Source organism: Haliotis rubra, unplaced genomic scaffold (genome assembly GCF_003918875.1).
Source record: "Haliotis rubra isolate DU_JTF1 unplaced genomic scaffold, ASM391887v1 Scf251, whole genome shotgun sequence".
NCBI classification, from domain to species: Eukaryota; Metazoa; Mollusca; class Gastropoda; order Lepetellida; family Haliotidae; genus Haliotis; species Haliotis rubra.
In genome coordinates, this window is record NW_025766570.1 from 257,873 (window position 1) to 284,038 (window position 26,166).

Sequence of the window (26,166 nt, forward strand, 5' to 3'; positions counted from 1 at the left end):
CAGTAAGTGTTGTTGTGCTCTCTGATAATGATGTGCAATAATTCTGTCACCATACATACAAATACAGTTATTCAAGCACTCCTCATTCTATCAAACTCTAAATGTGCTCGAGTTATTTATAATAACTATTTCACTTTCAAGTTAAATATTCCTTTAGTGTGATGCTGTAAGCAATTGGATGTTAGCAAAACAGGAGAAATGAACATATTATTAGTTATTAAGTCCTTACAGGATGATGGGATTACAAATCACGAGGGTATGATTTTTTTTGTCTAACTTACTTTGACCTTCATGATATCAAACAGATTAGTGAACACATGGGATTATCATTTAATTCTTTTACTCAAATGGCTTCCTTCAAGCACATAATATAGCTTATAAGACACAAGATGAACTGGGAGTTCAGTCATCCAAGATGGGGTTACTGACCACAAGTAAGGGACGTTTGAAAGTAGTCTATGAAGGCTACTTGTACACAAAGCATTCCTCAGCAAAGAAGAAAATCGGGTAGAAGTGCACCAAATGATCCAACACCAAATGCAGAGGCAGCTTGATGACCAATCTTGACAGATAGTGCCCCCCTGCTTGGTGTTGCACACAATCATGCACCAGACAAGAGCCAAGTAGCCCTAAACAAAATTCGCAATGCCAGGAGACACTTTCCAACAAAGACGGTGACTCAGACTCCCACACTGTATTGGATGGAACATTCGGCTACATAAAATATGCTCAGACAATTGATGTAGTGCCATTGCAGATGATAGTGTTGTGATCTGTTCATTTTGTAATGTCATGTATTATACTTGTATAAATACATCAAATTTTTACACTTATCCTATCTCACGGTATGCACCTCTCCTCTTCTTCTACGACCATGTGTGGAAACGTGCTGTAGGCTAAGTTGAATCAAATCTTACTGGCCTCTGACCCGCCCTGACCTCTGCCCCCACTCCGACATCAGCACCTGTCAATCATCTCCGTAAGCGTGGAGCTCGCTCAATTGATCATGTGACTAACTGTGCCTGTCATTCTCGTCTTGGAGCTTCCAGTAATCTGTGATGTGGGGCAGGTCGGGTGGGTCATATCGCGTGAGATAGGATAAGTATATAAATATACAATTTATAATAAAATTTTCAAATTTTTAAACTTATCCTATCTCACGGTATACATAATCCAACGGCTGGTAGGCGGGTCGCAGATTACCCCGTTACTACCACCAGGAAAAACGCATAACCCAAGGAGGCCAGGAGAAAGCACCAACTCCCGATATGCAAACTCCAACTTGAGATGGGTTTCTTCACGTAACCCCTTGGCTTACACAGCACAAAAACTCTAGGGAGTGGGCGCTCCTGAATTAATGTGGTTTTCGACCGCATCTTTTGACAAGCAAAAGGACGCAGTTTGGCAGGTGGTCCCACCGCCCCGCGATTTATCAGGTGACCCCAGTGAATTAAAGTCGAGGACCTTAATCTGGCTAGTCCCTGCTTCGAAACTACCTCCCACAGACACACGCTGGAAGGCGGTGAAAGAGGGAATAGTTCGGTTGCTCAACTAGTTTAACGTTCAGTACCAAAGGTGAGAAAGGACTCAGGAGCAGAACGCTTCGAAAACCATGTAGGTAATCGGAAAACAACACTTCACTGACGTAATTCTCAGAGAGTAGAGGTCAGTAAGCGGAGTGTGGAGCCAACCACATTCCGGGGGTGAAGAATGTCATCACATATTCTGTCCCGACCGAGTCGTCCCTCTCCAACGGAATGGAAATTACATCCTCAGGTGTTCCAGACCTTTTGCCTTCCGTTGACGACTCCGACAGTAGATCTGTTCGCTACCCGATTCAACCATCAGCTGCCTCGGTTTGTGTCACCGATTCCGGACCCTCCGACTTGGGACCTCGATGCTCTAAGTACAGCGAAGGGCTATTCTAAACGGGTGTCTACTGCCATTACTACAGCGCATCGTACTTCTACGAGGTCATTCTACGATGACAAATGGAAGAATGTTGAAGCGTGTTGCAGGAAGAAGGGCGTCTCATCCCCCACTACGGCCTCCCCGCAGATGGTGGAAGAGTACCTTCAGCATCTACGAACCTCCAGAAAACTCAAAGGTTCTACACTATCTACCTACCTGGCTGCTCTTAACACCGTTATTGCAGCGGCCTCGGGTGTGAAGGTGTCCACTGTCCCTGAACTCAAGTCTCTCCTCCGGTCTTACAAACTAACTGGCTGACCAGTCTCTGAAGTTCCGGCCTCCAGCTTGGGATCTTTCCGTTGTACTTGCTCATCTCTCGTCAGCTGATTACGAACCTTTGGAGGAGAAAGATTTCAAACATGTCTCCTTTAAGACCTTCTTTCTCTTGGCCTTTGCTACAGCTGCCCGTTTTGCCGAGTTGCATGCTCTTGATGTTTCTCGGGTGCAGTTTGAAAGGTCTAAACATGCGAGAGTTTTCCTTGGTTTGCGGTGGGATTTTCTCGCCAAGAATCAGTTACCAGGACAGCCGGATCGCACATTCACGATTCCGCCGTTGTCCACTATCTTGGGCCCAGATGACACTGAGGATCTGTCCTTATGCCCAGTGCATGTATTGAGGATTTACCTAGCTGCCTCACAGGATCGCCGCAGACTGCGTAAGAGATTGTTCATTCCATTGTCTACTGCCTCCACCTCGGAAGTCTTCTGACTACCTTGGCGTTTTGGATGCGAACTAGGATCCTGCGTGCTTATGCCTTTGCTGACCTACCTCCACCGTCGACGGCGAAGCCTCATGAGACTCGAGCTCTTGCCTCCACCATGGCTCTTCACAGAAATTGTTCCCTGTTGTCCATCATGGAGGGCTGTTTTTGGAGATCCGATACGGTGTTTGCTTCACACTACCTGAGGGACCTATCGGTTACAGATGTGGAAGGTCTACATCAATAGGGCCCGTAAGTCTCGCGAGGCGTTACTTCCGCTACTAGATTTCCGGTGACAAGCGAATACGCAAGAACCAGTTGTAGTGCCAAATTGCGCGACCGCCTAATATGACCTTACTAGACCGGACCAAGTGTACTACCATGCTTGGCTGTCACAGCTGGTGACAGTCGTAATAATTGGATCATTTGGGGACGATAAGATCGAAAAATTATTATTCCTTCAAGGATTATCGGTTCCTTACTGACAACCGACAACCATGAGTCAATTCGAAAACATATGAGTACCTTTCTTTAGCTATAATATATTTTTGACAACCAGTGCAGTTCTATCGCGATAGTATCGCTAAACGTGTTTGTCACAAAACATATTTTTGGAATCAATGACATGGTTAACGTAAAATGCATTTGAGTAATATGTATTTATATTGAATTAATATAACTATTCATTAATATACTGCAATTCATAAAACAGCCATGTGTTACCAACTTTTTCAAGTTAATGTTCTATTCATATTTGGCCACATTGACTGTCATTTCCCTTTTCAATAAAAGTATGTAATTCCAAATTATAATATTTTTGTTTGTTTAATTTGTTATTTATTTTCTAAATACATTTGTTCTGCTTCAGCAATATTTTGTAACTATTCCAAATTAAAAAACTATTTTGTACATATTCAGTATATTTATATTTGTTAGGAACTATTTGAGATCAAACAGTTTCTAACAAATATCAATATTGATATGTACAAAATAGTTTTAAATTTGGAATAGTTACAAAATATTCAACAGAGACAATTGGCTTTATGCAATGTAAAATGCATGTGTATAAATACTTGAGGTACTAATATAAATACTTTGTAAACTAGTTGGTAGGCTTAATAATTTTACTCTTTCCAAGTCCAAGGGATGACTTTATGCCAGTATAGGTGACAGAATGACTCAAAGATACATGAAATAAATTGTTTGTTGTTTTGCAAATGTGAAAGAAAATGCATTATAAATTTTACTTTGGATAGATGACAGGGATCTGCATGTGTCAAATTGTTTCTTTGCCATGCTGTAAATATACTGATAATGATATATTGAATACAGGGATTGGGATGGAGACCTTCGACATTTTCACGATTATTAGCCATTTTCTGAATTTAGAATGGGCCACTGCCCTTGTATCAATAGTAAACTTCAAAATTTTAATGGGGCATTTTTATTCTAATGTGTAAAATGGCCACTGTCTTTCCCAATGCCTGGAATAAATAGCAGTTCTTGTAACATTATAATTTTTTTAATAAATATATGAACTTTCCCATTTATGGTGACGTTTTTATTCACACAAGAAGTCATAGTGTCACAAATCAATCAACAGCTCGACAAAATAACCTTGATGGCATGGTTACAATTATTTCGGTTACTACTGTCAGATATTCAAAACAAAATGTGAAAACCCTCAGCCATATGAATATTCATCATGAAGCAATTATTTATCAAATTATGTAAACATTATTTTAGAGGTGATTTATAAAACTGGTTGTTGCACAATATTTATTACACTTTGTACTGGATGTCTTGGAGTGAGTGTACAATGTACTATGATCTAAAGTACATGAGTGTTACTTAGTTCTTGGTTATGCAGGGGTGAGGTTCTGCTATGCTGTAAGCAAAATATGAAGCAGCACACAGCACCTTCAAGTCACAATTGGCAAAATGCAAGACAAAAATACACTCAAAATTTGGAGTAATCACTCAAAGACATTTCCTGTATTGTAAAATATACTGATCAATACATGGGGAAACTAAATGTGCATATATACTATGTCATGACTGTAGATTCTGCAGACACTGGCTGATAGCAGCATGAGTATGATTACTTGTCATGTAATATAGTGTTTTTCACCCATATTTAGTAACTTACATATTCCAAATATTCTGCCAATGAGGCCAAGGTTGGTAACTGGCATTCCATATTTTCCACTATACAGTTAGACCAATATGTTTTAAAATAATGGAAAAGAATAATGTGTACTGGTTATTGTGCTATGAACCAGTGTTGTAATCTTACAGCAAATAAAAACAAAGAATTTCATATTTCAACAAAATTCCATGTCATGTAGAATCATATGCCTATGCCATTGATTAAGTTTAACTTTTCATTGGAAAGCATGTTTTTTCATGGAAACTGGAGTAGTAGGGTAACCTAGTGGTTAAACTGTTGACACTCGCCACACTGAAGGCCCGAGGTTTGATTCCCCACATGTGTGCAAAGTGTGAAGCCCATTGCTGCTCTCCCCAGCATTATGTTGCTGGAATATTGCTAAAAGCAGTGTAAAACCCAATTCTCTCACTTGGAAACCTTTGCTATCTACACTGAAAATCTAATCTCCTACATCCATCGTTGTATATTTACTGTCAAATCAATATCATGGCTAAAAGCAGAAATCTTCCAAACCATTCAATTTGTGCTTGCTTTATCCACACTTAAAAAACAATAAACAAGTTTTAGAACTATTCTGCAAGTTTATTCCAAAGACATAATTACTCATAACATATCAAACATTCTTTGCATTTTCCAGATGCTAAACCTGAAAAAATACTGTACCAGTATCATCTGGAATACAAATGTTCTTTCATGGTCACTCATCTAAATTCTCACTGAATTATCTGAGAGTCCCAAGATGTCACAAGACTTTCCAAAACACCTTGCTGGTTACAAGCATTTCCTGTTCCAGCAAGTTTCCAAAGGATGATGTGTAGGGCTTTAATATGTTTTATAACTGTACATACAACATTTCAATGACTTGTTGTTTCTTCATTGCAATGTATATTGCTTGACCACCAGATGTTAAAAGAAATCTGAAGATCTGTTTCAGTTTGTGTTGCTCTTGATGTCAATGGTACTTGTGGTGATAATGAAATCTATTCCTCCTTCTTTCTCCTCTTAAAGATGTGCATCTGTTCAAACTGAAAAAAATACATAACACACGTTAGACCAAGTATGATATACTTAATAAAATGTAAACACTAAAACAGTTCCTTACAATGTTGACATCAAGATATTATTGATAAATTAAGCATGTGGATGTTATGTTTAACTGAACATGCTGCACCATAACCAAATGCTAAATGGGGTTGTAATAATATATTAATCAAGCTGATATTACAGAATACATTTGTGAGAGACACCTATTCAGAGCTATTGGTATCAATCAAAGTGTGGGTATAATCATCATTGTTTACGCACTATTAAATTATTATTTAATTCATTACATTTATTTTTTTAGAATTACACCTGGATTTTCATTGCACATAAAGTTATCTTCTAGATAATTCCAACTGCAAGATACTTTATTTATTAACACAGTTTTTTGGGTACACATGCATTATACCGGATACCTGCCTGTCATATTTTATTAGGTCCCCCTCTCCGGGGGACAATAAAATCCCACTGTAAGATATCAAATGCAATCAAACGATTAACTAATCTGCACACATGTCAACTCCACCCTTATTGTGCGTGCCATGCTTAAACAATACCAGCCTTTAAATAAAAAACAAAGAAATCCATGTAACAAACTTACCTCGACTAATGAATGGGCCAGCCTGAAGACGACGCTGTAACAACTCTGCATCTGTTTTGTTTGGCAAATATTCACGTGCTGTTCATGCAACATTGCCTTAGTGCTTTAGCAGTCCATAGTCTGTTACATGGCATAGGTTTATGATTCACACAGCCAGTGTCGAGTATGATTATCCACGGCATACCCCATGTAACAGTGTTATCGCCATTGCCGAAAAACGTTGTTTGTCACCGGAAGTACTAAACAACGTAATCTCTCGCGAAGTGCCGTGACCTACTTACGGGCCCTATTCGGCCCCTTGGTCCTGGCGCAGCAATTGTCATCGGCCCGTGTTCGCAGATAAAGCAATCCTTCCTTGGTCAGTTTTGCTCTGTACCTAATATAAGATATCAATGTTATTCATATCTTGGTACTTTTTTCTCTTGGGCTTAGACCATTCTCACCTATGGGAATAGGGCGTGTCTGCACTGTCGTAAGTTATGACTTGATAGACTGTGAGGCCAGTCTTGTGCTACATGCAGAGATGATCGACACTCCGCTTACTGACCTCTACTCTCTGAGCAATTACATCAGTGAAGTGTTGATTTCTGACATGGTTTTCGAAGCGTTCTGCTCCTGAGTCCTTTCTCACCTTTGGTAAGTTAGGGGAGATTGGTACTGAACGTTAAACTAGTTGAGCAACCGAACTATTCCCTCTTTCACTGCCTTCCAGCGTGTGTCTGTGGGGGGTAGTTTCGAAGCAGGGACTAGCCAGATTAAGGTCCTCGACTTTAATTCACTGGGGTCACCTGATAATTCACGGGGCGGCGGGGCCACTTGCCAAAATGCGTCCTTTTGCTTGTCAAAAGTTGCGGCCGAAAACCACATTAATTCGGGAGCGCCCACTCCCTAGAGATTTTGTGCTGTGTAAGCCAAGGGGTTACGTGAAGAAACCCATCTCAAGTTTGCATATCGGAAGTTGGTGCTTTCTCCTGGCCTCCTTGGGTTATGCGTTTTTTCCTGGTGGTAGTAACGGGGTAATCTGCAACCCGCCTACCAGCCATGGGATTATGCATACCGTGAGATAGGTAAACTTATCCTATCTCCTGCGATATGACCCACCCGACCTGCCCCACATCACAGATTACTGGAAGCTCCAAGACGAGAATGACAGGCACAGTTAGTCACATGATCAATTGAGCGAGCTCCACGCTTACGGAGATGATTGACAGGTGCTGATGTCGGAGTGGGGGCAGAGGTCAGGGCGGGTCAGAGGCCAGTAAGATTTGATTCAACTTAGCCTACAGCACGTTTCCACACATGGTCGTAGAAGAAGAGGAGAGGTGCATACTGTGAGATAGGATAAGTATATAAATATACAATTTATAATAAAATTTTCAATTTTATAAGTTTTATAAGTTCAGATGTGGTTCAGAGAAATATATGTAGTGCTATTGATGATAATATTGTTATGGCTTGTTGAATAAATACATTATTAATACTGACTTTTTTCAGCATGTTAAATCTTTAAACCATAATCACCTTGTGCACAACATGCACATGACTGCATGCCTAAGTCTGTTCTTCAAGAAGTTAAGGTCCTGCGTTGGCTATCCAGCCATTGTGTGTGTATCAGGGGGGCGGTGGGGTAGCCTAATGGTTAAAGCGTTGGCTCGTCACGCCGAGGACCCGGGTTCGATTCCCCACATGGGCACAATGTGTGAAGCCCATTTCTGGTGTCCCCCGCCATGATATTGCTGGAATATTGCTAAAAGCGGCGTAAAACTCAACTCAGTCAGTCAGTCAGTGTGTATCAGGATATGTCATTCTGTACTGGATGATTTGGATGAGTGTCATCATAACTTGATCCTTCGCAAACCTCAGTGATATACCTCAAAGATACATTAATACCAACATCTACTCAAGATTTATTTCAGTGATTATTAATTTGTTCATTTAGGGACCGTTCATAATTTATGGCTAGGGGGTGGTGGTGATGATTTTAAGGGGGGTCACCCATTTTGTTCTGGAGCTGGGTGGTGGGGTGTGTCATCAATTTTGTACACATGCACAAGGGGGGTCAGCAATTTTGTACATAAAAATATTTTAAAATTATGCTTAGAAATTATGAGAAGGGGAGGGAGAGGGGCACTGATTTTGTACATGACATGTGGTGGGGGGTGGGGGGGCACTTATTTTGTACATAAATGTTAGGGCGTCATTCACATTATACATGCTTCTCCATAAAAAATCATCATCACCCCTCTAGCCATAAATTATGAACGGCCCCTTAGTTACAATGGTCAATATATTTGAGATTGGTTTACAGACAAAATGGATGAGTGGTCTTTTGGAAAAGACAGTTAAGGCAAGTTAAGTTCTATAATCAGACATGTGGATTGATGGCTGTGTTGTACTTTGTGGGCGTTTAAAATATTACAAAAACAACAATCTGAAAGTAATCTAAAAGCAGAATGTGAATTAAGTCATAAATCCATGTGCTAAAAAGCATGATAGAGTGAAACAATTCATGTACTGATCTTGAAAGTATTTTCCAACACAATTCCACTTTGCTGTAATTGTCATGTTGCAAAGATAGTTTCCATTGATAGGTGAGAGTTGTGTAATATTTCACTCCTTTTGTGCTGGAATATTCTGAAATAGAATAGATCCCACTGTAACTTTTTGTCAAGGTATAACATGTTCAGTATTATACTTTGATTATGGTATGAGTTGTACATGTATAGCAGCAATGCTTTTAGCAATATCAAGGCAGAGAACATCAGAAATTGTCTTCACAATTTTACCTACGTGGGAAATCATGCCTAAGTCTTCAGTGTGTAATCTTCAATTACATAACATCTACATCATTTTATATAAATGTTTACGTTTTTGTGTGTACTCTCCGTATGTTTGGCTCTGCGTGTTTAATATGACACATTTTGACATTCATATGTTACACACAAAACCACTGTTATCCCCTTCAATGTGTTTTGCGCATGGGGTATTATTTTGGACTCCATCTGTGCAAATTTGTATTTTCGGAGCAGAACAATAAATGTTAAATATTTCTTCACGGAACTAGGGACATAGATAGGTCTGGTGATGAACTGGTGCCTTTTTGTAGTTTTGGATTTCTGAATAAAATATTTTTTGTGTTTCAATGGCAACAGGTTTGACTTCGACTGAAATTGGTGGTAGTGCTCTTTTTCGGAGCAGAACTCTAAAACTGTTCCATGTTTCTTCACCAAACTTGATGACTTTGTCTTCTTGTTGAAATGTTATCAAATACTGACAGAGTGTCGGATGTAAACACTGGCAGACACTGACAGACTAGTGGTACATTCCTGAGAAACCCCCCATCTAATTTTCTGGTATAAACACAAACATAAGTTTTGTTAGTTTCACTGCACAACCAATCTGTTGACTCTACATGTGACCAAAATGATATGGACAGTCCACAGTAGTCTATATATTTGTCTATTAGTCTATTTGACACATTTCTTTTCTCTTATCAGGTGCAAGGCCAGAAGATGGAGTTCCCAACATGACTGTCATCAGTGATATTGATGAAAATGGAATCAATATAAATTTGAAAACAAGATATCAAAAAGACAAGATTTATGTATCCTTTTTAACCACAATGGATCATACTAACATGCAGTGGCAGCCAAATTGAAAATATAATTTTTGCCCCATACTCAGCAATTTCTGCAGATATCATAATGGTATTTGATAGTATAAGTAATGGATGATATGTTTTGATTTTTGATCCAGTTGGGGTTTTCACATTCATGGATCCAGAGGTTTAATTCACCGGATTGAAAGTCAACTAATTTTGGCGTGTTTGTCTGTCATTGTCTGTTGTAAACATTTTCTCAATAGGAAGCACTGGTTGAATGGACCCGAAGTTTCGCATGCTTGTTCCAGCTATCCCTGGATGGTGTGCTATGTTGCTGGAACAAACAAGCAAACAAACGTAGTCTCAGCATCATTTAGTTTTATTATTTTGACCCTCATTTTACCGTTACTCTTCTGACTCTGAAAGTTGAAACTTCACACGAACAAAAGGTCAAGTGAGCTTTTGCAGTAGTCTGTTTGTTGGCCGTCCTTCCTGCATTTGCAATCATCACAAGAACAAAAATGATTTATAAAAATTTACAGTTTGTAAAGTTCATATTTACACATTTTGTAAAGATGGTGTTTACTAAGCTTGTAATTATTTGTAAATGTAATAAGGATTTTACCACTACTTCTTTCAGTTTTTCCATTTCCCAAGGATCCCTTGTTCGAATGTCTCTCCGATGTCAATGTCAGGTGGAGTGTATAGACTTGACTAATTTATTCCCTGCCGTGCGTTAAGCACGAAGTGGGGGATATAGTATTAGGCTCCTTCCGTCCGCATGTATGAATTAGAATATCTTAAGAACCGTTGACTAGATTCTTTTTATATTTTGTACCTAGGTTCATCACAGTATAAGAAAGATCTCAGTCAGGTTTGGTGACCTTGACCTTAATTTCATGGTAACAATTGGACTTTAACGTTTTACTCTTGTCAGCGAGATATCTCAAGAACCGTTCACTAGATTTTCTTCATATTCAACACCAAGCTTTATCTAGGGAAGGTGCAGGGCCCAGTCAAATGGTGACCTTCACATAATTTTCAAGGTCATAAAGACACTTTCAAATTTCAGCATGTTAAATTGTATATTAAGATAGTCAGCAAGATATCGCAAAAATACGTTCACTGGATTTTTTAAATATTTGACACCAAGCTTCATCTAATGAAGGCGCAGGACCCAGTCAATTTTGGTGACCTTCACATAATTTTCAAGGTCACTGCAACACTTTGAAGATTTCAGCATGTTAACCTGAATTCACAGGATTTTCTTCATAGGCTTTCAAGACTTCCGCCCTGTGAAGATCCGGGGAAGAATAAGTCTTCAGCAACCCATGCTTGCCACAAAAGGCGACTATGCTTGTCGTAAGAGGCGACTAACGGGATTGGGTGGTCAGGCTCACTGACTTGGTTGTCACGTCATCGGTTCCCAATTGCGAATATCGATGCTCATGCTGTTGATCACTAGATTGCCTGGTCCAGACTCAATTATTTACAGACCGACGCCATATATCTGGAATATTGCTGGGTGCGGCGTAAAACTAAACTCACTCACTCACTTCAAGACTTCCCTTGAATGTTTTTCAATAAGCAATTTCTTCATGTCAAGGTCACTTTGAAGATTTCAGCATGTTAACCTAAATTCACTAGATTTTCTTCATAGACTTTCAAGACTTCCATTGAAGGTTTTTCAATAAGAAATTTCTTTAGTACCATTTTTGCATATTTCATATACTATGACATTTATGTCAAGGTCAAAGTCAGTCTTTAAAATATTTGTGTGTTTGAACAACCAAAGAGCAAGATATCAAGAGAGGTTGATTGGTCATGTTTTTGTTGACATTTAACTTCATTTTAAACTTTCATTACTTTTTAAGTTTGATGTGATAATTTGCGTCGGGGGATTATGTCACCTTAGTGACAATGCTTGTTATAACGTAAACATTCCCTCTGGATTATGGTAGCCTATATTCCTGTGGTTACATAGATACATATAGAAAATGAAATGAAAATTTAAACAGTAAGTCATAGCTATTCCTAGTGGTATGCGTCATCTGTCTACTGAATTATCTCCCCTGATCCTGACGTCACGGCATTGTTGTTTGAAATCCCTTCATATTGTACTGTATGATCTACACTACAGACGTATGGAAGTGAAGCGAGAATCTTTTCATCTACGACTCTACTTTCTTCATCAAATCTACAGAAAATTGGTCAGTCGCATTAGTCATTACGGCAATCGCATTCCTTTTGCATATCATTTATTGCTGAAAAAATTTACTTGTATAGAACTATAATTTTCCCGCCATTTTCCCTATCAGAGCAACATTCATTATGGATGAATCCCGATCATTATCAAGGAAATATAAATATTCATCGTCTTTGGAATGCTCTAAGCCAAAGAAAGGAAATTCGGCTTCTCCCTCTCCCTCCATTAAATCAGAAACTAAATCTCGATCCAGGTCGAAATCAAAATCTTCAAGTCAGCTTGATTTATCAGCTATATTGGAATTACTATCTTCCTTTAAATCTGACATCCAGGCGTCAATGGATAAGTCCATGCGAGACATGGAAATGTGTAACGAAATCAAAATTAACAAGCTGCACAAACAATTTGAGGAACATTACTCCGCGAAGACAGCAGACAATAGCCGCAATGATTTGACCGATGGCACGAGCCCGGGAGTCAAAGTCATTTCCTACCGATCTCAGGGGTGCTCTGACCAGGAGAGCCGGTCATCATGCCCTGACGTATGTAGGAGGCCGGTCCGCTCAAGGAGAGAAGCTCAGGGCTTCAGGCGACGGGGATGGTGTCGACACCGGGATTGGCTTGTCTGTGGCTAAGGCTACGCATGCCATGACCATGGTCCCCAGGAGCAAGTGGTGCGTGACGGCTCCCAGTCACCCACAGCCTGCCACCTTTCCCCACAGAGGTCTGGCCCGCAGGATAAGCAGGGGATTGATACATTAACCGTGCACGGGAATCCCAGCCTGGCTCGTGCCATACGTCTGTGTCAGGGGCTATAGATACCGATTTACCGGCTCAACAACCCAAGACCCACATGCCTAGCGGTTCTGAAGACATGCCTTCAGACACCCTGGCTTTTATTGACACAGAAAACCACCGATCATTCCGGTAGTATCAGGATTCCAGGGGATTACATGATCAGCCACTTCCATGGTCGGCCATGGACTTCAGGGAATTTGACATGGCAGCTCGTACTTCAATTGACACTCTCTGGTATACAAATTGGTTTGCTGCAGGCGTTACGTGCTCTCTTACCTCACTTGTTCCAGGACTACTCAGGTATTAAGGAAGACAAATTAGTATCAATGTCAGCTCAGGAAGTAGCCTTTGCACATTCCTTCCTAGATGTGGTGTATCAATCCTTAGCAGATACTATGCAATATCAAGTTGGCATTTTGGGCTGCCTCACGGCCTTGGAGACAATTTAGAAACTTCATTCCATCAGGAATCTTCCAGAATCACCACCATTTAGGGGAATCGTTCAGCGGTCATGGATGTTCAAGGACTATCAGTGGGATCCGATCCGTCTCTTCATAAAATCATCAGATCGTTCCAAATTTAGGACATTGTGTCACCCACTATTTTTCCCAAATGGGACCTGACTTTGGTATAGTCATATGAACCGATGCAGGATACATCACTAAAATTCATATCATTTAAAACGTCTTTCCTCCTTGCTTTTGCTACAGCCTCTAGGGTTTCAGAATTACATGCTATAGACTTTAAGTCCATAGTTTCGCAGAAGGATATAAACACATGACATGTAGGACAGTTCCCGAGTTTATCGCAAAGAACCAGGCTTCTACTCAGGGACCTTTTGGGACACAGGACTTGCAGGATTCCAGCACTCTCTACCTCTGCCCTCATGAAATCAGGGCTCTTGCTACATCGTTAGATGCTTGGTCATCAGTTTCTCTACAGTCCGTTTGAGTCAGAAACAGACCGATGAATTGCTAATTTTTTCATTGTACAAAATTGCCACATAAATGTAAATAGTACACATGTTTATCATTTACAAATACCCAACAGCTTTCTTATATCTGAAAATTTTCCGGACTCCACCAAAAAGGTTGTTTAGAACCAGGCTTCTACTCAGGGACCTTTTGGGACACAGGACTTGCAGGATTCCAGCACTCTCTACCTCTGCCCTCATGAAATCAGGGCTCTTGCTACATCGTTAGATGCTTGGTCATCAGTTTCTCTACAGTCCGTTTGAGTCAGAAACAGACCGATGAATTGCTAATTTTTTCATTGTACAAAATTGCCACATAAATATAAATAGTACACATGTTTATCATTTACAAATACCCAACAGCTTTCTTATATCTGAAAATTTTCCGGACTCCACCAAAAAGGTTGTTTAAGAAACTATCATCATTGAAAAAGCAAAAGTTGTTATCTGTCGCGGTTGGGTGAAACCACAGAAACAGAACAACCACTATCTCGTCGTGCACGGGATACACATGCCTGATGAAAAATGAAGTTGAATGCTGACGTGAAACAGTTGATGATTAAAGTGTACAATTTTGTCCGTGCTGAAGCCGAAAGGGGCAAACCATTTTATGCCATAAATATATATTCCGTAAGCGGGCAGCAAAAGCTTTAGGAGTATCAGCAAGGGTACTGACAAATGTTCTGGAACACAAACATTGTGAGGGTGATGCGAAGCAGGTAGGGGTCGTGTCAAAATCACACAAATTAAAACATTTGGACAACTTTCAAAAGAACCTTGAAAGGCAGTCTATCAACAAGCTCTATTCTGAAAACAAATGCATGTCGCTGAAAATTTTTAAAAAGCATTTAAAGCAAGAACACAACCTCAGAGTATCAAAGTACACACTCTGGCGACTCTTACACTCTTTCGGGTATCGTTATAAGAAAATTTCAGGGGAGAATAGGTCAATACTCTGAAGCGCGAGGAAGGGTTCGAGCCAATGTACTTGGACGAGACCTGGGTCAATGCCTCGCACACTGCCAGCAGTCAGTGGGTACCCGATGGGGGTGATAAGGGGTCACGTAGAAAGCTGCCTCTAGGGAAAGGAGAGAGACTAATCATTCTCCATGCTGGTTGCTCCAGCAAAGGCTTTCTCCCAGGCTGCGACTTGGTATTCAGGGCAAAGTCCACAGATAACAGTGACTACCATTCCGAGATGAATGGTGCGGTTTTCCTCGATTGGGTTAAAAACAAGTTGGTACCAGCTCGACCAGAGAAGTCTTTTATCATAATGGACAATGCCCCATACCACAGCGTGCAGGACCCCAACAGTAAAGCCCCGATATCGAACAGTCGAAAAGGTGTTTATGATATCATGGCTCGACAAATTTCAGATGGCACGGCCTTCAAAGGCAATGAAGCCTCAGCTATATGAGATCATAAAACCCCACAAAGGTGAACCTTTCTACAAAGTTGACAGTTACATAAAAAGTAAGGGTCATGATATTCTGTGACTTCCACCCTATCACTGTGACCTTAACCCCATTGAAATGATATAGGGTATTGTCAAAGGAGATGTTGCCAGATCAAACACAACTTTTAGATTACGTGACGTAGAGGTTTTGGTTAAGGAATCCCTTAACAAAATCAGGACTGAAAGGTAGCTAACGTCATTGAACAAGGTTACTGGTCTTGGGATGGCTTACAGCAGGCAACTGTGGCACCACTTGTCATCCCTTTAAGTCGTGACTATGACACGACGACAGACGAGGGACCAACAGGTCTTCGGAATAGATTTTGAGATGTCCCCCGCCATGACTGGCTGTTCCATTTCTGCAGTTTCGCCCTGCCGCGACAGATAACAACTTTTGCGTTTTCAATGATGATAGTTTCTTAAACAACTTTTTTTGGTGGAGTCTGGAAAATTTTCAAATATAAGAAAGCTGTTGGGTATTAGTAAGTGATAAACATGTGTACTATTTATATTTATGTGGCAATTTTCTACAATGATCAAATTTGCAATTCATAGGTCCGTTTCTGACTCAAACAGACTGTAGAGCAGGTGGTTTCCAGCTGTCAGTGGAAATCTCCGAATACGTTCATCAATTTCTGTCTCGGAGACGTTGCGGCTTCCATCGAAGGCCTCCTCTCCTTGGGACCTCTCGTAGCAGCACAACACCTTTCCTCCGCCTGACTGCCCAGTGTGTAAATACCAATTGTCAGCAGTAGTTTGGTTCAGAGTAGAGATTGGAAGCTACTGATCTGGACGTGGCAGATAACAGACAAAGAGGAGTCACTGTTTGAATTAAATCACAGATTGCCGAAGAAGATAAGGTAAGGATCTTATGTGTCCTTAAACCTAACATCTGAGCACCATTGGAAGGGTAAGGGAAGACACTAACTTCTCCCCCCTTAAGGTCGTCAGTATACTGGGCAAATTAAGATATAGGGATGGAATTTATCAAGAACAGGAAGTGAGGTCATAGAACCGGAAGTGATAGTCATAAACCAAGAATAAGTTGAATTAAGCCCAATATTGTCACCATAAATAAGGAAATAGAAGTTAGGGGTTGCTCGGGAACCCTTTGGGATTTTATCCCTCACTACGACTGACCAATATGGAGATAATCTAAGGATATCTCTAACTAAGTCATAGTTATTCGTAGTGGATTAAGGTTCATCTAGAGGTATGTACGGGAACATCTTCAAGGGGACCCTCCATCCTTATGTTGGATTCAGGCTACCATAATCTAGAGGGAATGTTTACGTTATAATTAGGAACAATTACATGTATTGTTAGTAATTGTTTGTAAACTTACCTCTGGATTATGGGATCTATCACCCTCCTGTTCCTCCCTGCGATTGTATCCTAGTAGATGTATAGTGTATCAGTTAGTTCAGAAATTTTTTGAAGGGTTTTCAAACAATAATGACGTCAGGAACAGGGGAGATAATTCAGTAGACAGATTACGCATACCACTAGGAATTATAGGCGTAAACATTCTCTCTGGGTTGTGATAGCCTTTTCCTCCGTCACTTGGTGATGTGTTACAGACTCCCTTAGAAAAAAATAAAAAATTAATAACAAAGGGAGGTAATCCTTACCTAGATAACCCTTGCTCCCTTCGGATTACTTCCCTTGAATGCTCTCCTGCCAGTGACTCTCTACCCATGTCATATTTTCTCTGTACTCACTGAGTGAGCACGTGTTTTCAAGACTTCCTTGGATGCAACTTTTTGTTCAACTTCAACGTTCTACAGTATATTTAGGTTAGTACTGTCGCATTGTGTTAAGGCAATTGTTTTTTTGCTATCTCACTGTATAATTGACTTTAATTTCCAGTGAAAACTTGTCTAAATTTTTGCCGCCATTTTTTTCCGCCACGTGCGTTCTTGAGTTATGTCTCAAAAGAAATGTTTGGGTTGTCAACGTTTGCAACCTGACAAAGATCCTCATTCCTTGTGTTTGGTGTGTTCTACTGATCCTCCATGTACATTAGCTACACGTTGTCTGTTGTGTAAGGACTTATCTGAAATAGACTGGAAATCTATGAACGACGCTAGACTTTGCGCCAAAAAGCGTAAATTGCCGCCATCTGAACCACCAAAGAAATCTAAATGTAGTAAGCCGGCCCAAGTATCAATGCATGAGGGCATCCTCACTGTTCCATCTATGGATTCGCAAGCTACTGATTTTATTCCGGGTTGGGCTTATTCAGTGCCACCACCGTCCACGGCTGTATCCACGGATATTCCAGACGAGCTCGGCTCTTCCGGTTTATTACCTCCTCAGAAAGTCCCTTAGCTTTCATTGCCTCATTCTACGGTAGTACGCTCAGCCTTAGCGTCCTTTAATGAATCTCTCTACAAGACATCTACTGTCTCGTCGTTACCTAAGACGCAACTTCGTCAGTCTTATGCTATTTATGATCGTGTCTTTCCGCCGGGCCTTCCTGAATTAGATAAGGACTTTGCGTCGTTGGACTCGCGCACCTCTCGTTTGTCTTTGTACAAGATTCCAGTCTCTCAGAGGAACTTGAAGGATATGGATCATGGGGCTCGAGCTTCAATAGACATTTTATCCTATATAAATTGGTTCGCCTTAGGAGTTCGCCAACTCCTCCCGCCAGTGTTTGACGACTATTCAGGCATCAAAGCTGATACCATGGTAGCTATGTCCGCGCAGAAAACGGCACTAGCCCACTCTTTCCTGGATGTAAGTTATCAGGCCGTTTCGGATGTATCTTCCACCCAAGTTAACATTATGGGTCGCCTAATGGCCCTAGAGCGTGCCTTCATGTTGTATGGAGTTAAAAACATTCCAGATACCGCCAAGGATGAACTGTTTCAACAACCTATACAAGCTACTTCTCTTTTCAATGGGAAATGTACTGCTGCAGCCTCCTCTCAGGATGCTCAGGTTACCAGGAGCTTAAATCAACAATTGGCATCTGCCTTATTGGCACAGAATCGTCCATCTAGGTCTCTTACCCGTGGTAGAAGAGCTTCATTGCTATCTTGTCCCCCCCCCCACCTCGCTATCAGCGTTCGGCATTCGATAGAGCGACCTCTCAATCTGATACACCTCGTTACATTCATCAACGTGGTACGCCTCAAACTCGGGTACGATCCTCCCGGGGGTTTCGAGCCTCTCGCTCATTCTCCCGTAGACGTTGACTCATTCACTCCCGTCAATCAATTATCAATTCCTGTCGACTCGGAAACGTCCCCGGACTTGAATATGATTATGCGTTTTCAACAAATGATTCCATCATCGCCTGTGGGCGGCCGCCTCTCTCTTGTCTATCAAAATTGGGCTCTGATCACAGACGATCCCTGGATTCTTTCAGTGATACGGAAAGGGTATTATCTACAGTTCGATCGTGTACCTCCACTAACGGTAATTCCCATAGGTCGGCGTTTTTACCTGAAAGGCCCGCGCCTATCAGCCGCTCTCTTGGCCATCCAACAATTGATTGTCAAACAAGCCATTGTGGAGTTACCTCCTCAGGATTGTTCTCCAGGGTTCTATTCTCCGGTTTTCCTGGTACCAAAGAAGGATACACCGGAAATGAGGATGATTATCGATCTCAAAATTCTCAACAAACAGTTCTTACGTCGTCCTCCCAAGTTCCCTTTGGAATCCCTTCGCAATCTTCGCAAGCTTCTTCTTCCAAATTCAAAGTTTACCAGTCTAGACCTAAAAGATGCTTATCGTCACGTGCCTATACATCCTCAGTCACAGAAATACCTCCGGTTTGTGGTCAACGGACGGCGGTTTCAGTTTCGAGTCCTTCCATTCGGTGTATCTATAGCTCCATGGCTTTTCACGATGATCATGAATCCGGTGCTCCACTTCCTTCATATACGGCATGTGGCTATTCACGGTTACCTGGACGACTTTCTGAATCATCACACGTGTACGAGCATACTCCTCAGTCATATCGATTTTGTGATCCATGTGTTTTCTCATCTGGGATTTCTAATCCATCCCGACAAGTCCGAACTTGTTCCAACACCACAAATCAAGTTCTTAGGAGCAATCCTCGATGCCTCGTCTTGCCATATTCTACCCAATCAGAATCGTTGGATTTCGGTCAGAGATCGTATTCTCCATCTCCTCAACAGTTCTGCAGTGTCTCTCAGAACTTGGATGTCACTAGTCGGTTCTCTAACGTCCATGCAGGAGTTCACATGTCGTGGCCGATTGAATCTTCGATTTACTCAGTGTTGGATCAATCAATGCAGGTCCGGACACCTGGATTTGGATGTGTTCCCTCCTGTCAAGCGCGAGTTACTTTGGTGGACAAGGGAACACAATGTTCTTCACGGAGCTCCCTTTCGCATCCCCGATCCAGAGGTAACTATTTATACGGATGCTTCGGCCATGGGTTGGGGTGCACACATGAACGATCTCCAGATACAAGGTTCTTGGAATCTGTTGGACCAGACATACCATATAAACGTGCTAGAACTACTTGCAGTTCTTCGAGTTTGGACAGCTTGGTGGCCTCACCTTCATCACAAGTCGGTAATGATCGCAACGGACAATTCCACTGTGGTAGCTTACATCAACAAGCAGGGAGGTACGCGCTCCTCCACTCCTCTTGAAATTCCTATCGGACGAACCTCTCATTCTTCCACTATGGGACAATCTCTTGACTCATCCGGGCTCGTCACTCCTTCATCCAAACGTGCCTGCTCTCAATCTTTGCATGTGGCGCTTATCCACTCTACCCTCCAGGAACAAGGTTTCGCCTTGGATACTATTAAAGCCATATCAAGCCATACGCCCATCCACATCTGCCCTCTATGATGCCAGGTTGAAATGTTTTACCCGATGGAGATCTGAGCGACAGCTCATCGGCCACACTATCCCCATGATAGTTGATTTTTTGCTCCTTTTACGCACACAAAAGAAACTTAAAGCGGGTATTTAGAAGGTTATCTTTCTGCAATTGCATCGGTTCGCAATCTTCAAGGTCTTCATGTCGGCTCTGCAATTTCCTTACATCGTTTGATTCACTCATTCCAACTTCAGGATATATCGTCTCCATCAATTTTTCCAAAATGGGATCTTTGCATTGTTTTGCGTGCTCTCCTTAAGACACCGTTTGAACCCCTGCAATCTGTGCCGCTCAAATACTTGGCCTTCAAGACAGCCTTCCTATTAGCCTTTGCTACATCAGCCCGTGTATCGGAACTACATGCCATTGACTTTCGATCGCTCCGTTTTACTGAACATTATGCCAGTCTCTCGTGTCGTATGTTCACAGAATTTGTTGCAAAAAAACAGACTACGGCACATGGCCCATTAGGCGCCAGATCCTATACCATTCCGGCTTTACCTATATCGGATCGTTCCAACAAATCTAGATTAGGGCTCTACGATGGTACCTTGATCGTACGGACTCATTTCGCCATAAGCGACGTCGTTTATTTATTCCCTGCAAGCAACATCTTACTACTGAATTGTCCAAGAATACTTTATCAGCCTGGCTTCGCAAAACTTTTGTCATTGCTTATCAGGATTGTGACCCAGATCATCTCCACGTGCGTTTTTCTCCTCATGAGATCAGAGCGCTGACTTCATCTCACTCTGCCTGGACATCTGTTTCCATCGAAAATGTTGTGGCCTCCTGCCAGTGGAAATCTTCCAATACCTTTATTAACACATATCTAAGGGATATTGCACCAGATTTGCATGGTTACATATTTTTGGCATTTCATTTTTCCTGATTTCCATGGAAACAATTTGGACTGGGTTTCAAAAGAATTATAACATAAACATTCCCTCTGGATTATGGTAGCCTTTATTCCTATGGTTCCACAGACACATACAGAAAATCAAATGAAATTTTAAACAGTAAGTCAAAGCTATTCCTAGTGGTATGCCTATCTAATCCTTGAGTTACCGCCCTTGATCCTGACGTCACTCTTTTTTATCTAAAACCCTTCATAATTTTCTGTATGGTCCACACTCAAGACGTGTAGAGAAATCTGAATTATTTTCCATTATTCAAGTCTTCAATTCATAATCATAACAGGTCAGCAAAACTACAATCGCATTACTTTTGAATTTCATTATTATAGTCCTCACAAAAAATTAAGCAACAAGTCTTTTCAGTGTAATATCTTTATAAATTTCGATAGCGATTTTTGCCGACATGTTACTGAAAGGTCAATATTCAAAGAATATATAACCTTTAGTGACTGTCAAATTGATTTATCTGATAACATTGGCAGTATCACCCGAACACAACAACCTCAGAAACAACATGCAAAATGTGTGACATGAATGTGCTCCACTCTTCACACATGCACCCTGATCGGTGTATACCTACATGTAATCATTCCTCTGGCACAACAAGCGGGTCCTAACTTCATTGTTATGGATGATAATGCCCGTCCATGGGTGATAATGCCTGAGAAAGAGTTGTTAACAATGTTCTTTAGATCAACAACATCACGCATATGGACTGGCCTGCAAGGTCACTTGATCTTAATCCCATTGAACATGCTTGTGACATTATTGGAAGTCGTGTTTATGGTCTCCATGTTCACCCCCAGACTCTGAATGACCTTGAACAGGCTTTACAGAGAGAATGGCAGAACATTCCACAACAGCATCTGTAAAGGCTCATTTGGTCAATGCAAAGACGTATAGAAGCTTGCATTTGTGCTCATGGTGGTCATACGCGTTACTGAACACTACTTCACTGTCCAAAACTGACTTGAACCTTAATGTTAACATTTTGCTCCATCCCTTTTTCAAGATCGACTATGGCTCAAAATAAATGTCTCCAATGCCAGAAGTTTATGGCGGACGTCGATCCCCACTCCCTATGTGCTTCTCCTTTTAGGAGCGATGTTTGCTTTGTCAGGAAATGTCTGAAGAATCTTGGCTTATGGAAAAACCCTGTTCTATGTCCAGGCAGTGTAAACACTCCTCATCATCATCACCCCGCCGTGATGTTGCTGGAATATTGCTAAAAGCGGCGTAAAACCAAACTCAGTCAGTCAGTCAGTCATCATCATCAGAATGTTCAAAAACTAAAAAAGTTAATCCTGGATCTCCCACTTCGTCGATTAAATCTGAACCTAAATCCAGGTCTAGATAAAAATCTAAATCTTCAAGCCATTTAGATCTGTCTGCTATCTCGGAGTTATTGGCGGGTTTCAAGTCTGATATTCAGGCGGCCATGGATAAGTCCGTGCAGGATCAGAAATGAGGGTAAGTTTAGTCGGATAACTAAGCATATGGAGGAGTCTTTAATTCCCTCCAAAAGACAGAAGTTAGCCACAATGGTTTGGTGGTCAATGGCATGAGCCGGGAGCCAAAGTCGTTTCCTGCGGAAATCAGGGGTGCTTTGTCCGAGAGAGCCTGTTATCATGCCCTGACGTACACAGGAGGCCGGTCCCCTCAGGGGGAAAAGCCTAGGGCTTCAGGCGACGGGGATGGTGTCGGCTTAGCCGGCACCGGGTCCTGTGTGTTCGTGGCTCAGGCTACACACACCGCAACCTTTGTCCCTGGGAACCAGCCATCCATGGTGGTTCCCTGTTGCTCACAGCCTGCTATCTTTTCCCACGGTGGGACTGGGCCGCAGGATTTTCACGGTTTTTTTATACTGTGCAGGCTGCACGTGATTCCCGTCCCGGTTTGTGCCATACTACCTGGTCAGCGGCTATTGACAATGGTGTCTCAGTCCAGCAACCCGACAATCACGGACCTAGCGGTTCAGAGGATATGGCCAGGCAGACCCATAGGCATATACTGACACAGACAATCCGCCCTTAATCCCGTGTCTAAGTCTGACTTAGCCGATCCAGATGCTTCATTGGTGTAACCCTTTTCACAACCAGAGTTTTCTATGAGAGAGGGTTTATTGACAGTACAACCTATGGATGTTTCGGGGGAAGATTTAAGGAAAAGTTAGAACATTTACATGGACTTTATCCGAATATCCTTCCACCTCCGTCCGAGGAGCAGGAAATTGACATACCTGTGGAGTTGGGTTTATCAGGCTGCTTACCGCTGGAACGGATGCCCAAGCTCTCCTTACCCCATGCGTCTTCACTTAAGAAAGTTTTGGAGAATTATAACTTAGGCCTCTCCAAGGCCACGACTTTGAATAACCTACCTAGGGTTAGTCATAAGCAAGTCTATACCATTCATGATTGACTTATCACGGCCAGCCAGCCTTAGACAAGGACTTTGCCCACTTACAGGAACAGGCTTCTCCGTGTTCCAATAGGGATTTCAAGGAATTGGACATGGCTGCTCGGACTTCCATTGACGTGTTATCCTATTCTAACTGGTTTGCCGCCGGAGTACAGGCCTTGCTTCCTCCAGTTTTCCAGGATTACTCCAGAATTATAAAGGACACATTAGTATCTATGTCAGCTCAGGAGGTGGCGTTGGTGCACTCTTTCCTTGACGTGGTTTATCAGTCTCTATCGGATGCTATGGCAAATCAAGTGAATATTTAAGGTCGTCTTACAGCCATTGAACGGATTCAGAGACTGGATTCAGTAAGGAACCTCCAAAGGAATTTCTTTTCCAACAACATTTGGAATCTGAGAGTACATTTAACGGCCAATGTCAACAAGCCATTGAGGCCTGGGATGCCATGACCTGTAGGAATCTTAATCAGAGATTGGCTTCGGCGCTATTGAACCAAGACAGAGGCAGACCTTCTTCCAGACCTAGACGGGTCCCACATTCATCTACTTCAGCATCTCGCAACACCTCATCTACACCGGCTCGTTCTCATCTGTTTCAGAGATCGGCCTTTGATTGGGCGTCGGAATCTAGATCTCGCTCTTCAGGCAATATGACTTCCAGAGGCTAAACCTCATCTAGATGTAGAGGAGCCCGGTCTTTTCGAGGATCAAGACCCACCTCCAGGAATTCTCGCTGTACAGCTTTCTCCTCCTTGCGAACTGGAGAAACGTCTCTCGATTTGGATTTGGACTTCTAACTCAGTCGCCAGTAGGGGGCAGGTTATCCCAATACGTGGACAATTGGAAGTTGATAACTTCAGACAAGTGGATCCTTTCAGTGGTACAGAGAGGTTTTTGTACTTCCCTGGGGCAATCTACCTCCTGTGACTTGTTTCCCAACGGGCTGTCAGTTTTTCCTACAAGGCCTGCGTCTAGTGGGCACAAACCTAGCGATAGATCAATTACTGGAGAAACGGGCAATTGTAGAACTGCCTCCATCGGACCTAACATGCAGATTTTATTCTCCAGTATTTCTCACCCCCAAGAAGGATCATAGATCTAAAGTTGTTGAACAAAACATTTTTAAGGAAGCCTCCAAAATTCAAGATGGAGTCCCTAGCCAATCTACGCCAGGACTCGAAAGTTCATCAGCATAGATCTCAAGGATGCATATCTTCATATCCCTATTCAACCGCGATTGCAGAAATACCTCATGTTCGCCATGAACGGCCGCAGATTTCAATTCCAAGTACTACCGTTCTGGATTTCACCAGCACCTTGGCTTGTAACGAGTCCAGAAGAAGGGGGAACATATCAACTGCCTAGAAATGTTGGCTCTTCTGAAGGCTTTCCGTGGTTGGGGGTGCCATTTACACAGGAAAAATCTCATGTTGGTGTCGGACAATTCCATGGTGGCTGCTTATGTCAACAAACAAGGCGGTACCAATTCAGCTACTGAGCATCACACAGGACTGCAGATGCTGTAAGATGTTCTATCAGGGCGCGTCACATTCCGGGACGGGTGAATTTGTTAGCAGACTCTCTATCCCGTCAGAACAGAGTGATTGCCATGGAATGGACACTGAATTGGGAAGCATTCAGGCTCATAGGGCAGACTTGGGAGACACCAGGGATAGATCTGTTTGCGACATCCAGGAACAATCGTCTTCAAACCTTAGTAAGTCCGGTTCCGGATCCGTCGCCTTGGGACGGAATGATAGCCTATGCCTTTCCTCCATTCAAGTTCATTCCAGATGTTCTACAAAAGATTCAGCAGCACAATTGTATAGTACCGTATACCTAGTTGCACCAGCGTGGCCAGCCAGACCATGGTAACCATGTCTTCTTCAACTGTTGACAGACAAACCTCTACGTCTCCCACTATGGCACAATCTAATCAGTCAACCCAGTTCAGACAGGTTTCACGAAAATGTCAGCCAACTTGCCTTACACAGAGGGCCGAAGATACCACGGTAGGGAACTTATTATTCATTGGTATCTCCTAACTGAACACATTAAGGACAGAAGCTAATAAACGTTACAACTAGTGGTTGACGACGTCAGAGTTTGATATTATATAATCATATCCTTTATTAGTATTACTTTATTAGTAATCACTCCGTAACCGGAAGTGACGTCATAGAACCGGAAGTGACAACATAGAACCGGGAGTGACGTCACTGGACTGGAAGTGACGTCGCTCAATCGGAACTGAAAGTCATTTTAGTACCGGAAGTGATGTCACGGACCGGAAGTGATTTCCATTGATATTATAATAAGTTATTATTCAGGGGGTAATATTTGGAAATCAGGTTGAATCCTCATCTTGTGTCTAGTGGTATAAGGAAATTTTATTATATTCTTAAGGGTGAAATGCTGTAAATATTGGTGAAAATAGA

The 26,166-nt window shown here is 41.9% G+C and overlaps 1 protein-coding gene across 1 annotated transcript in view; it reads left to right on the top strand.

Moving 5' to 3' along the window:
* The window catches only part of LOC124279515 (unconventional myosin-VIIa-like), a 754,149-nt gene that overhangs the window by 35,215 nt on the left and 692,768 nt on the right, over positions 1-26,166 (top strand). Inside the window, exon 2 of the mRNA XM_046715341.1 lies at positions 9,982-10,088. Coding sequence (XP_046571297.1) covers positions 9,982-10,088 — 107 coding nt within the window. The remainder of the gene's footprint in view (positions 1-9,981; positions 10,089-26,166) is intronic.